General features: G+C 58.7%; 1 protein-coding gene across 3 annotated transcripts in view; it reads left to right on the top strand.

Moving 5' to 3' along the window:
• Positions 1-13089, top strand: part of FRMD5 (FERM domain containing 5) — a 40499-nt gene extending 27410 nt beyond the window's left edge. For 2 of the 3 annotated variants that reach the window (XM_052671704.1, XM_052671706.1), the window contains exons 2-14: positions 3259-3363; positions 3659-3701; positions 3891-3969; positions 4480-4577; positions 4858-4981; positions 5068-5155; positions 6493-6581; positions 6721-6784; positions 6910-7001; positions 7700-7774; positions 8166-8234; positions 8324-8430; positions 10979-13089. In XM_052671704.1, coding sequence (XP_052527664.1) covers positions 3259-3363; positions 3659-3701; positions 3891-3969; positions 4480-4577; positions 4858-4981; positions 5068-5155; positions 6493-6581; positions 6721-6784; positions 6910-7001; positions 7700-7774; positions 8166-8234; positions 8324-8430; positions 10979-11553 — 1608 coding nt within the window. In that variant the 3' untranslated portion in view covers positions 11554-13089. The remainder of the gene's footprint in view (positions 1-3258; positions 3364-3658; positions 3702-3890; positions 3970-4479; positions 4578-4857; positions 4982-5067; positions 5156-6492; positions 6582-6720; positions 6785-6909; positions 7002-7699; positions 7775-8165; positions 8235-8323; positions 8431-10978) is intronic. The other variant, XM_052671705.1, reaches the window with a different exon arrangement.
• Positions 13090-13312: the final 223 nt, after the last annotated feature.

Here is a 13312-nt window from a genome sequence, read left to right as displayed (position 1 = left end):
TTTCTGTGTCCATGGCTGCTGCATTTGAGCTTATCCTCATGTGCTACAGCCAAACACTTTTCTACCCTGCAATTATCACTGTACTTTCCATCACATTATAGCATTATGCTTTCCTTCTCCAAGGTTTATCAGTTGCAGCAAACTCACATGGTAAGTCCTGGAGACAGAACTGCCCACATCAGCTGGGAAGAAGGATTGCAGGCAGCAAATTCACGGCAAGGCACAAGCTCTCATGATCGTGCTGCTCACTGGGGGGCCTGGGGCTGCTATGGGGCTGCTGTGGGGAAGTTGCTGTGCTGATGGCCACCTACTGTAAGGATGCTTGCAGCTCATGGGGTGTTCTTGCCTGTTTCTGCCCATTTTCTCCCCATGCTGCAGTTCTGATGAGGTGCCGGCTTACTCTGCAGACTGAGCAGCCTGGAGCCCTCCCAGAGTCTGCAGGCTGAATGCTGACTCCATCTGAGGGACAGTAAATCCCAGCCCCACGCAGCACAATGCCGAATGTTGAAAATGAAGCACTTAAAGCACATATTGCCATCAAATTGCCAGTGAAAATCCCCTCGTGCTGCAGTGGAGCTGTGGCTCTTTGATCTCTCCCAGCTCAGCTGGTGCCGCCAAAGAGATTTAAGCTCCAACTTCACTTTTTAGAGCAGACTTTTCTTGACAGTTTCCTTTTAAAAAATAATCTCCCCCTAAGCTGATGGAGCAGGGGCTGGCCAGCCCCACAGCGTGGCTGCAGAGCTGCAGGAAAGCTGTGCTATTTGTTCCCCAAATCCGGCGCTTAATCCCTGGAGCAGGCACTGCTGTGGGGCTGCCCAAGGAGCTGCGCACCCCTGGCACAAAGCGTGGCAGGGCACGGGGCCGTGCTCACAGACTGAGCTGTGCTGTTTCAGTGGCTGTGTGTCTCTGCCCCAGAGCACATGGGTGAGCGCTTCCCTGGTTGCTGTGCCGTACAGCTTCGTGAGATTTGTGACGTGAGGAGGTGTAACGCTTTTGGGATGTTGGGAGGAGTAATTAAGTGAAATAAAGCTGAGGCATGCAGTGATGCGTGAAGCAGGGCACTGCATGCAGCTCTGGCTGAAGGAAGGGGGGAGCTCAGGTTGTGTGCCAGGGAAAGTTCCTTTCCCAGAAGGGAGGTGAGGCACCAGCACAGGCTGTGCAGAGGGCGGGGGTCACCATCCCCGAGCTGTGGGGATGTGGTCTGTGTGGTGCAGTTGGGGCATGGAGAAATGAGCTGGGTTGGGCTCGGGGGTCTCAGAGGTCTTCTCCAGCCTCAGTGGCTCTGTGATTCTGTAGTCAGGCTCCATTGCTGGTGCTCAGCTGGGCAGCAGGAGGGGAATGAGCCAGCGCTGCTTGTTGAAGATGAGCTGCTATTATTAACTCATTTCATTTTAGCTGTGTGTGACCCTAATTTTGGCAGAGGAGCTTAGAAAAACGAAGAAGGCAAGGTTACTTTAATCTTCTTAAAGTTTTGAGATTTCATGCTTGCTGCTTTTTTGGTCCGTGTCTTTCCGGAGCTCTGCTGTTCCCGGTACCCCCTGGGTGCTCTCCAGAGCAGTGCAGGCTCTCAGCCAGTCCTGGGGGGCTCAGCCCTGCGCTGGGAGCACCGGGCTGGGTTGGCACCCACAGAGCCCTGTGCCCACTGCCCCGAGGCTGTTCCTGCAGCACGAGCTGCTGTGTGCAGCTGTGCTGTGGGGTGACAGCAGCCCCTGTGCCTGCTCCATGATGGGCCATGTACCACAGGGCGCTGCTGCTGGGGCCAGAGCACATGGCTCATCCTGCGTTCATCCCTGGTGAATGATGGATGGGCAACAGTGGGATGTGAAACCCTCCCCGTGTGCTATGGGCAAGTGGTGATCCTGTGTGTTTTATTGGGGATGCAGGCAGGATGCCATGCACTCAGCATCCCCTGCACACAGCGCTGCTGGCTGCCTTTGGGTGCGTCCTGCACAGCCTGAGCACGCTTGGTTTGTTGTCTGAACTCCTCTGAATTGAGAAGAAAAGGACTGAGAGCACAGCTTGGGAACAAGGAGCTGCCTGGCTCTGGTGGCAGCCTCAGCATCCTGGCAGCAGCCCTGCAGCACCTCGGGACTTTAAATGTATCTGAAGTTTAAGGCGGAAGCAGCAAGCGCTCAGGTGTGGGCACTGGTGGCACTGAGCTGCCGGGGCTGCTGCCGTGCTGCTGGGCCAGCACAAACCCTCCTTTGTAAGAACATACAGAGATCAAACCAGAATGCTTAAGCTGCTATTACACAACAGACAGCTCTTTCAAGTTCTGATTTGCAAAGACGGCTCAGATAATTTCCTGAAAGACAGACTCATAATGATTAATTTAGAATATGTTTAACTCAAGTTAGAGAGATCAAAGAGGAAGCATTTCTCCCCCCTCGTAAAGCCGTTTGCATTTGCACACTGTTGGCGGATGGAGGGCTGCTGCCTTGTGCTCTTTGTGTCAGTGCTGCAGGTCCTAGTGCCAATTTGGGTACGGGTATGGAAAGGCAGAAGCAAATCCTGCAAACAAAGGGCCTCGGGGTGTGCAAGGCATGATGCTGGGGACATTGCTGCTCTGCTGCTCCCTCCTGCTCTGTGCAGTGCCACGCAGAGAGCCAAAACACAAAGCAAAATGCAGGGCGTGGGTTGCAGGCTGGGCACTGCGCTGTGCTGAGGCTCTGGGGCTGAGTAGCTGCTCTGATGTGGGGATGTGGCACTGGGAGGTGGCAGTGGGCACGGTGGGATGGGGGCGGTTGCAATGGGGATCTGAGAGGTCTTTTGTGGCCTTAGTGCTTCTGAGGCTCTGTGGCCCTGCTCTCAGTCAGCAGTCACAGTGCTGTGGGCAGCGTGATGCTGAGTGCAGGGCTCTGCCTCTGCTGCTGGCTTTGACTGATGGGACCCTGGGACACCCAAAGTGCCCGGCCAGCAGCACCATGCTGTGGGGCACAGTGTGGGGCGGGAGCTGGGGGTCTGCTCCGTGAGCTAGAAGTTACAGTGCGTGATCGTAAATCCGACTGGAGCAGTGACATCAATGTCAGTGTGAGGGGGTTGTGCACAACAACCTCCGCCTGGGCTAATCCCACTGCTGATGGGTCAGCCCTCATCTGGGGGCTGCATGGCCTCGGGGCTGCGGTGCTGGGGAGCAGAGGGCTCCTCGTGTGGCTCTGCTGCATCCCCAGCCTGACGTGACAGATTTAGCGCCTTCATCTCCCCGTGTCTCAGCTCCCCCAACCCTGCTGCGCTGCCAATGCCGTTCCTGTCTTGCAGAGAGATGCCAAGGGACAATACCTGTTCGACCTCCTGTGCCACCACCTGAACCTGCTGGAGAAGGACTACTTCGGCATCCGCTTTGTGGACCCCGACAAGCAGAGGGTGAGCGGATCAGAGCGGTGTGACAGAGGCCCCATGCAGAGCGCACTGCGGTGTGGCTGCAACCTGGTGCTGTATTGTGTGCAGTGTGTGGCTCTGGGCTGCTCTGTGCTCCTCCTGCCCACACCGTGTGCCCACCCTGATCTGTGCAGTGTCCCCACGGCTGCTCCCACCGCCTGCACTGTGGGCAGGGCTGGGCATGGGATTGCCCCTGTGTGGCCTTCTGGTTCCAAAAGAGTATTCCTGGTGGCAGATATTTATTACAGAGCTGCTCCAATCCCTTTCTTTCTCATTTCAGCATTGGCTGGAGTTCACGAAGTCGGTTGTGAAGCAGATGAGGGGTAAGCATTGCTCCCAGTACAAGCAAAACACTGAGCAGTGTCCTGCGGGGCGGTGCATGGCACAGCTTGGTGTGCCCCATCCCTGCAGGGGGGACGTGAGGGTCGGTGCCCGACCTGCGTGGACTGGGGGGGGGGGGGTGTGTCCTGAGGTTTGGGGACAGGTTGGTGATGGTGCTGCTGTTCCCACAGCCCAGCCGCCCTTCACCATGTGCTTCCGTGTCAAGTTCTACCCCACGGACCCTGCGGCGCTGAAGGAGGAGATCACCAGGTGAGGGGGGTGTGGGGCCGTGGGTTTGGGTTTGTGCTCAACCTGTGAGAAGGGCTGTTTTACCAGCCAGCACAGCCTACCGTGCACAGTGCCTGTGCCACTGCTGCTCCTGCAGCCCCCTCAGAGCAGAGCACCTCCCTGTCCTCCCAGCACCAATCCCCCAGTTGCACTCCGGTCCTTGTGGGATCTGCTGGCAGGATAGTTCCCTTCATGGTCTGCTTTATTATCTAAAGAACACGCTATTGGGGATGATCCAGGGAAACAATGGGTGAGATGACGGCAGAAATGGACCCTGGATCCAGAATTTGGGTTGCGTGGCTCAAAGGTGCCGGCACCCAGAGGGCAGTGCTGTGAGCACCCAGAGAGCTCTGCTGGGCTGGGATGCGGCCCCCAGCTGTGGGTCATGGCCAGCAGTGCCTCGGGCTGTGCAGTGCACACATGTGCAGCTGGGACAGCCCTGCTCAGCCCAAGCAAGGTGCACTTGGCCGACAGGCTCTCTGCTGTCTGCAGGTATTTAGTCTTCCTGCAGATCAAAAGAGACCTCTACCACGGTCGCCTCCTTTGCAAGACCTCAGACGCCGCGCTGCTGGCCGCCTATATCCTTCAAGGTAATGCTTCCTGACAAGATAAATCTGCTTTTCGCTCCGAGTCCCGATTACATTACTCCACTTACAACAGATCGCTGCACCTCGAATATAAATGTCACCCGGCGCGGGGCCGTGCTGCAGGGCTGTGATCATACCGTGCAGCCCCTCCCACTGCCTGGGGGGCACTGCGGATGTGGGGTGGGCAGCATGGGGCTCTGGAGGGGTGGGGGGTGGCTAATGGCTGAGCATCGAGCCGGCCCTGTGCCCACGATGGGGCCGCTCACCACCTCTGTCCCCCCAGCTGAGATTGGTGACTACGACCCCGGGAAGCACCCGGAGGGCTACAGCTCCAAGTTCCAGTTCTTCCCCAAGCACTCGGAGAAGCTGGAGAGGAAGATTGCGGAGATCCACAAATCAGAGCTGAGGTAGAGGCTCAGCGCCGCGCCGGGACCCGCGTGCGTGCCGTGCTCTGCCCTGCGCACAGCCCACCTCTCCCTTCTCCCTCCCGCAGCGGGCAGACGCCGGCCACTTCGGAGCTGAACTTCCTAAGGAAGGCGCAGACCCTGGAGACGTACGGCGTGGATCCCCACCCCTGCAAGGTGAGCGCTGGGGCAGCCACCGCTGCTCTGCTCCCTCTGTGCTGACGTGCTGCAGAGGAGGCTCCCACTGCTGTCTGTGGGGCTGCGTCACCTGGCGTTGCGCTGCTGTATGAGGCAGCACCTGAGTGCCACAGGACCACTGAGGTTGGAAAGACCTCTGAGATCTGCCATTCCAACCGCAGCCCCACCACCACCATACTCATAACCAGGACTGTCCCCTCCCTGCCTGCACTCCTGTACTGATGGAGATTTGTGCTGGAAGTAGCTTTTATTGACTCTCAGTGACCCCACGCCGTGCTCCCCCAGAGCCCCACCGCACACAGAGGGATGCAGGGAGCAGAGCAGGAGGAGCTGGGCTGTGTCAATCCCCACTCACAGCCAACATACAGAGAGAGCTGCCCATCACCCAGCACAGAGCTGGGCTGAGAGGGGTCACAGCAGCACAGGGCTGGGTGCTGGCACTGGGCAGGGCCATGGGTGAGCGTTGTTGCTGGTGCTGCTGATAGCTGGTGCTGGGGGAGCAGCTCCTGCAGTGCTGTGCACTGATAGCACTTACTGTGGGCAGTGCGTGCCCCATGACACCCAGCAGTGCAGTAGGGGCTCCCTAGCTGAGGCAAGACCAGGTACTCCTACCTGTGGCATTCCTCGTGCCTGTGGCTCAGCTTTGTGCTTCGCTTTGTGCAGGGCAGGATTTGGGCTCTTTGGTTTCACCTGTTTGCCCCTGGCAGATTGAAATGAATTGTGATCCAATCTTGATGTGAACCCGGCTTTTTCTCTGCTCACATCCCGAGGGTCCCTTTCTGCTGCTTCCCATGCACCACACACCCTGTGCTGCTCCCACGCTGTGTGCATGGATGTGCTGCAGCTCCCCATCCCACAGCCGCCCTGCAGTGCTGTCTGAGCCCAGCACAGCTCTGCAGTTTGCATGAGCTCCAAGGCAGTTAATGAGTGCTTCCCCAGAGCCCGGTTGCTGTGATTAAGTGACTGCACTGCCCAGCTCTGTCCGTGACACTAATTATGGATTGTAAATGGCCACGGTGCTGCCTGGCCGCTCCAACACTGAATGGGATTTTGCCATCATGCAGTTTAATTATTAGCAAAAGGGTTGGTCAGGCACGTAACCATCTTCACTGCGTATTGCTCACTTGTGAGTTGATGGGGTTGATGAGAGCGATGCAGCACGTTGTGCTTCGTGCTGGGAGCAGCACGTGGGGCTGCAGGGCTGTGGGGCTGGTGCATGCACAGGGTGCTGCAGGATCACAGCCATTGCTCTATGCCTGCCCTGGGTGCTACAGGGCGCTCTGACACTTTGCTGAGGAGCTGCTGTTCTCTTGCAGGACGTGTCGGGCAATGCAGCATTCCTGGCCTTCACCCCCTTTGGGTTCGTCGTCCTGCAGGGGAACAAGAGAGTGCACTTCATCAAGTGGTGAGCAGCCCCACACTGCTGCTGCTGGCTGACCCTGCACCCACAGCTCAGTGCGATGGGGAGGGGGCGAGTGCCAGTGGGGCTGGGCAGCCTCCCATGGCACATCCCTGCCTCTAATGGCACATCCCTGTCCCTTCAGGAATGAGGTGACCAAGATGAAGTTCGAGGGGAAGACGTTCTACCTGTATGTGAGTCAGAAGGAGGTGAGTGTGTTTCCATTTGGGGCTGCCCTGTCCCCCTGCCCGGCTGTGGCCATGCTCTCTGTGCTGCCACCATCCCACAGCTCCGGGTGCCATTGCTGTGACCAACACAATTCTTTCTGCTGCAGGAAAAGAAAATTGTCCTCACCTACTTCGCCCCAACACCTGAAGCCTGCAAGCACCTCTGGAAGTGCGGCATAGAGAACCAGGCCTTCTACAAGTGAGTGTGGGGATGCGCTCTGTTCTGCGCTCCCTGTGGGTCGCTCCTGGGCTCACCACGCTGTGGGGCACTGCAGCACTGTGCCTCCTTGCCCCGCAGCTCCAGGGCTGCCCCCAACCCAGCAAGCCCCCGGTTATGCATTTGGAATTAATTGGGCAGATAGATAGAGCCTTAATGATGGGCAGCACCCGGGAGGGGTTCTGGGCTGGAGGGGCAGCAGGCAGTGCCAGCATTCGGCGTGAGGCTGTGCTGGGTGCTCAGAGCCTTCCTTGGCAATGCCCGCCTTGGTGCTTCCTAATGAGTTTTATTCTAATCAGCGAGATGCGAGATAAAGTGTGTAATGTATTCTCTTTGGGAATTCCGCAATCAGCGGCTGCCATCAGCAGGTTTCACTCCTCATTATATGAACATAAAATGGAATTGCAATATTACTTTACAAATCTTTTTATGATTAATAATGTCAGCACTGGGTCCTGCTCCCCGTGTGCGGGGTGAGGGCTGCTGGCCGCTCCTGCCCCGGGCAGGGGGCAGTGCTGGAGGTGGGGAGATGAGGCTGTGCCGTGGGGTGGGGGTTTTGCCGTGGGGTGGGGAGCTGCCGGGGCTCACACACATTACTCAGCCTTGTTCACTGGGACGTGTGCTGGGAGTTTCCTTGCTCCCATGAGTGCATGTGGCGCTCACAGCCTGCTGCCCTGCAGGTTGGAGAAGTCGAGCCAGGTCCGGACAGTGTCCAGCAGCAACCTGTTCTTCAAGGGGAGCCGCTTCCGATACAGGTAGATAAGGGGCAGGTAGCAGCCACTGCCAGCTGTTCTGGTGCAGGATGGCCACGTCAGCGCCGCCACCGTGCATTCCCCATTCCTCAGCTGCCATTCTTCCCTCCTGCCCCCGAGATACAGTGATCATGGGGATGGGATGGGGTGGGGGGGGAAATCTGGGGGCTTTTCATGGTCGGTTTGTTTTTTTATGAGGTCAAGGGATAAAACAATCATTGCAGTTCCTAAATTCTGCTCCCTGGAGAAGGCGCCATATGTCTCTGCTGGGTGCGGGGCATCCCTAGCCATGAGATGATGCCAGCCCTGTGGGCAGTGCAGCATGCAGGGATGGGACCCCAGGCACTGAGGGCTGCTCTCCCCGTGCTCACGCTGCTCTTCTTCCCACCCATAGCGGCCGCGTTGCAAAAGAGGTGATGGAATCCAGCGCCAAGATCAAGCGGGAGCCGCCAGAGATCCACAGGTGAGGGCACCACGCAGCCTGGCACCACGGTGCGCATGGGGCACCGCGCAGCCCCAGCAGGCGGCCCCTCACTGCTGCTCTCCCTGCAGGGCCGGGCTGGTGCCGAGCAGGAGCTGCCCCTCCATCACCCACGGCCCCCGGCTGAGCAGCGTGCCGCGCACCCGCAGGAGGGCTGTGCACATCTCCATCATGGAAGGTACGCGCGTGGGGCACGGCGCTTATCTGGGCACGTGGGCATACGGAAAGAAGGTGCTGCCTCTGGTCAGGGAGCGGGTATCAAAGGGCCGAAGCTTTGTGGCAGCAGTTGTGGCTCAGGGCAATGGGGTTTGGGGCCTGACGTGGACAAGACCTGAACTTTAATAGTGTCATTGCGATGCCCCACTAGGAATGAGCACACAGAACAGGGCTGAGCCGTGCAGTGCCTCCTGGGTCCCCTGCTCTGTGATTTCCCGTGAGTCCCACCTGCAGCCATAGGTTTGAGCTGCTTTGGGCACTCAACACAGCTGCACATGTGCTCACATTTGGTGTCCCTTTGTTTGCCCGCATTTGGGGTCACTGAGGTCCTACTGGAACCTCGTGCTGCCGGGAACCCTGCAGTGCCGTCCACATGCAGCCCCAACAGCACAGTTGGAGACCCCACAGTGCTCACACCAGGGCATGTAAGGAACCTCCTGAGGACCCCCCTTTGCCATTGGGGATTGTGGGGAATGGTTGTCAGTGCCCTGAGGCTGTGTGGGAGCTCAGGGCTGCGTGGGGGCTGTGCTTTGGGCCCTGCTAAGAGCCAGGGCCCCGTCCCCCCTCCCTGGGTGCTGCTGCAGATCAGGCAACGTGCAGCCCCAGGCCATCCATCACTGTGCCCGGCACCGTGCCCACGGCTGCTTCATGTCACTGTCACCTTGCTGGTAGCTGTGACACTGCAGGAGCCCAAAATAGCCCCGAACAGCAGTGGGGCCACTGGCGTGCCACTGCTGGTGGGTCTCCGTCCCCGTGCTGCCGTCCCCACGCCATGGGGAAGTGCCTGGTGAAGATCACCACCCGGGTCAGCGTGCAGCTGCGCTTCATCAACCACTGCTGCCGCGCAGTGCGGGTGCGGGTGCTGGCGTTGGGGCCGCGGCTGCTGGCACGCGCTCTGGGGGCTCTGCCCCTGGGGGCTCTGCCCCTGCTGCCCGCTCCCCCCGGCCCCAGCGCCAGCCCCCTCGCTCCAGGCGGGCACGCAGCAGGTGAGGTTGGGGGGCGGGGGGTCCTGTGACAGCAGCCCCGGGGGGGTGAGGGATGTGGGGTTGGGGTGCAGGGAGCTCTGGGTGTCCCCCCCCCCCCCCCCCCCCAGTGGGATGTTATTACTGTTGACCCCTCAGTTGGGGGCAGGACCCCGCGTTCCCCACGTTTCTCAGCTCATGGAGGTGGAGGTGGCAGCATGGGGTGGCAGCGTGGGTTGGCCTGGGGGCGGCTGTCACTGCCCTCCCCCTTGGGGATTTTGGAGAATGGTTGTCAGTGCCCTGAGGCTGTGCGAAGCAGCTGTCAGGGTGTGAATGCGGCTGTCGGTGCCCTCGCTGCCCTGCTAAGCCCCACGCTATGCCCTGTGCTATGCCCACAGCCCTGTGCTAAGTCCTATGCCATGCCCCACACCGTGCCTGCAGCCCCGTGTTAAGCTCCCTGCTAAGCCCCACGCTATGCCCCTTGCTATGCCCTGTGCTGTGCTGTATGCTGTGCCCTGCTGTGCGCACGGCTCCGCAGGCATCCAGCAGCATTGCGAGCAGGAGGTGGCAGAGCACAGGGCAATGCACTGGGGCAGCACCCGTGGCACAGCACCAGGGCCCTGTGCCTCCACAGGGAAATGCCCCTGAGAGCTCCAACTGGCAGCTGTCCCCTGCCTCATCCTACACTTTTACAGGGCTTTTTTGGGAGGTGGGAATTTCTGTTGTTTTTTTCAGATAGTGGGGAGAAGGGCCCCCCCCCTTGCCCTGCCTGCAGGGTTCAGCTCCTGAAGGGCAGCTCTGGCTCAGCTGTAACCTGAGCAGGCTGGGCACCCAGCCGTGTGCACAGCTATTTCTGCTGCTGCTGGAAAGCAGAGCTGGGTCACACGCATGCAGGTGCTGAGCTGTCACAGCCCTGTGCTGCACACAGCTGTGCATGCAGGGGGTTGTGAGGGCCCCTCCTGCCCAACCATTGTGTGATTCTACCATGATTTATAGTGGGATGGAATGGAAAATAATGGCATGGGCTAGAACAGAAAGAAGTTGGATGGAACAGAATGGAGATGAAGGGGAAGGAATGGGATAGGATAGAATGGAATGGCATGACATGGCATGGCATGCAAGAGAATGGGATAGGATAGGATGGAATGGCATGGAATGGAATAGAATTGAGTGAAACAATGGGATAGAATGAAATGGGATTGTATGGAATAGGATGGAATGGAATACAGTGAAGTTGGATGGAACGGAATGGAGCTGAACGGAATGGGACAGAATGGAGTGGCATGGCATGCAAGAGAATGGGATAGGCTAGAACGAATGGCATGGAATAGAATGGAATGGAAAAGTAGGGAATGAAATAGAATGGGATGGAATGGAATGGCATGGAAGGAGATAGAATGGAATAGCATGGCATGAAATGAAAGCAAATGGAAAAGAATAGAACAGAACACCATACACTGCAATAGCAGAAGGACCCCAGGGCACAACGTGGGTGGTTTGGGTCTGGGGCAGCTCAGTGGCCATACACTGACCTCCCCCGTCCCCCAGGCCTGGAGTCGCTCCGTGACAGCGCCCACTCCACGCCGGTGCGCTCCGCATCCCACGGCGACGCCTTCGTGCCCCACGGCCGCGGCGGCCGCGCCGAGAGCAGCGAACGCGTGGCCATCATCGCCGACGAGAGCTACAGCCCTGCCGACAGCGTGCTGCCCACGCCGGTGGCCGAGCACAGCCTGGAGCTGCTGCTGCTGTCCCGGCAGCTGAACGGAGCCCCGTGCAGCATCGAGGAGGAGAAGGAGTCGGAGGCCGGCACGCCCGGCACGGAGCCCGAGGAGCCGCGCGAGCTGCGCGCGTTGTGCCAGGGTGCCGGCAGCGGGCCGCGGGCGGAACAGGTGAATAAGTTTGTTTTAAGTGTCCTCCGTTTGCTCCTCGTGACAGTGGGACTCCTCTTTGTCTTGCTCCTCCTCCTCATCGTCCTTACCGAGTCAGACCTTGACACTGCCTTTTTCCGCGATATCCGCCAGACCCCCGAGTTCGAGCAGTTCCATTACCAATACTTTTGTCCCCTCAGGCGATGGTTTGCCTGCAAGCTCCGCGCCGTGGTGGCTCTGCTCACTGACACCTGAGGCCCCGCGGCCCCAGCTCCCTTCGTTCCGCAGGAGAAGAGCGGAAGCGCTGCAGGGGTCCCCGTCCCTGCGGGGTGCGGTGGGAGAACCGAATAAAGAGAGGAATTTATTTTGCTATTAACGCTCATCCTTGCGCCAGCATCTTCCCAGGCGCTGCAGGGCGCAGGATGGTCCCCATGTCACCGTGCTGCAGGACCCCCGTGCCGCCCTCTGGGGACCCCAGCAGCGCCACGGCCCCGCGCTCAGCTCCTTTTGTACAAAAGAAGACTGTTTCGAGGTCTATTTTAACAACGAGAAGCTATTTTGTTATTGATCCTGAGTCTTTTTTTTACTTTCCACCCGGAGCGAAGGCGGTGCGGAGGGGCTCCACGGGGCGGCGGATGCTTTGCAACCCATCTGCCACGCTCCTGGTTTGGGATACAGAGAGGAGCGGTAATTTTAGGACTTTCCTGAAGACAAAAGGACAGCGCTGCAGGGGAAGAGGTAACGCTGGAAAGCCACCGGACAGCCATCGCTCTCCATCCGTCCTTAAGCAAAAACACGCCGATAGCTCGTGGCACGCGTGGAGCCGGGCAGCGATGACAGCCCTTCCCTGCAGCAATAACGCCGGTCTGGGCGCGCTGGGGCTGCCGCTGGACACGGGGCGAGCGGCCGAGCAGCTCTACTTCATCTCAGGGAGAGATCTCACAGCGCTGGGGCCATCGCTGCCGCGCTCAGCAGAGCCGCGGCCGGCACAGGGCACAGCCATGCAGTGCCACGACAGCTGTGCGGTGCCGCACTGCGGCCACATGGTGACACACAGCTGCCAATGCCCACAGTGACACACGGCTGCCGTGCGGAGACCCGCGTGATGGCCCAGGCGGTGCCACATGGCTGCCACACGCAGCGCCGCACAGCAGGACGGCTGCGCTGTGCCACCACGTGGCCACCGTCCCCAAAGGCCGCCGCTGCCGCGCTGTCCCCGTGACCCCGTTTATGCAACGTAGCCGAGTTCACTCGTAGTGTAGTGTTCCTACCTCAGCCCGTAGTCAGTGTGTCTATGCAGTGCGTGGTAGCCCCTGCCCGGTGCCGCAGCACCGCCGACCTCGGCCTCCTCCATCCGCTTCCTTTCGGACAGCGATGCCATCAGCCCCACGGAACCCCGCCGTTCTCACCCGGTATTTTACCACCCAGACCCCGAGCAATGGGTGACGTCCATGCTATGTATGTCCCAGCACCTGTTAGTTTTACGTCTTTATATTCGGGTGTTGTTCCCGTAGGTTCTCATACCCAACAAAAACGGAGTCGTAGCGTACTGCATCTTTGCGCAGTAGATGGTGAAATACCTGAAAATGTGAATTTCTTAGTTTTCATAAGAAAAACCTAGGAATTAACCTTTCATGTGCCAAATACTGTAAGCTACATTTTCCTTCAAAATGTACCTTTTTCTACATATTCGATATCTTAGTGAGCATAAAATCATTGGTGCCATGAGAAGTATTTTTAAATTGAAATAAATATTTAAATATCATGGGAAAAAAGGAAACAAAAACAAAACTGGCTTGGTTTGAGATTTGTTTGTTCTCACACACCTCAAAGCCGAGCGCGAGGCCCTGGAGCCAGCAGCAAGGTTGTGCCCCCACATGTTCTCCCAGCTGTGCCTCCCCGTTCCCCCCAGTATGCCACAGCTGTGCCTCCAGTTGAAACCCATGGGGCCAAGATGTGCCCCCCAGCTGTGCCACTCGCCCCCCAGCTGTGCCCCAGCCCTTCCCCTGAGTTC

Source organism: Tympanuchus pallidicinctus, unplaced genomic scaffold (genome assembly GCF_026119805.1).
Source record: "Tympanuchus pallidicinctus isolate F22 unplaced genomic scaffold, pur_lepc_1.0 scaffold12, whole genome shotgun sequence".
NCBI classification, from domain to species: domain Eukaryota; kingdom Metazoa; phylum Chordata; class Aves; order Galliformes; family Phasianidae; genus Tympanuchus; species Tympanuchus pallidicinctus.
Note: the sequence above shows the minus strand (reverse complement) of the source record. Positions and strands in the feature narration are given on the sequence as shown.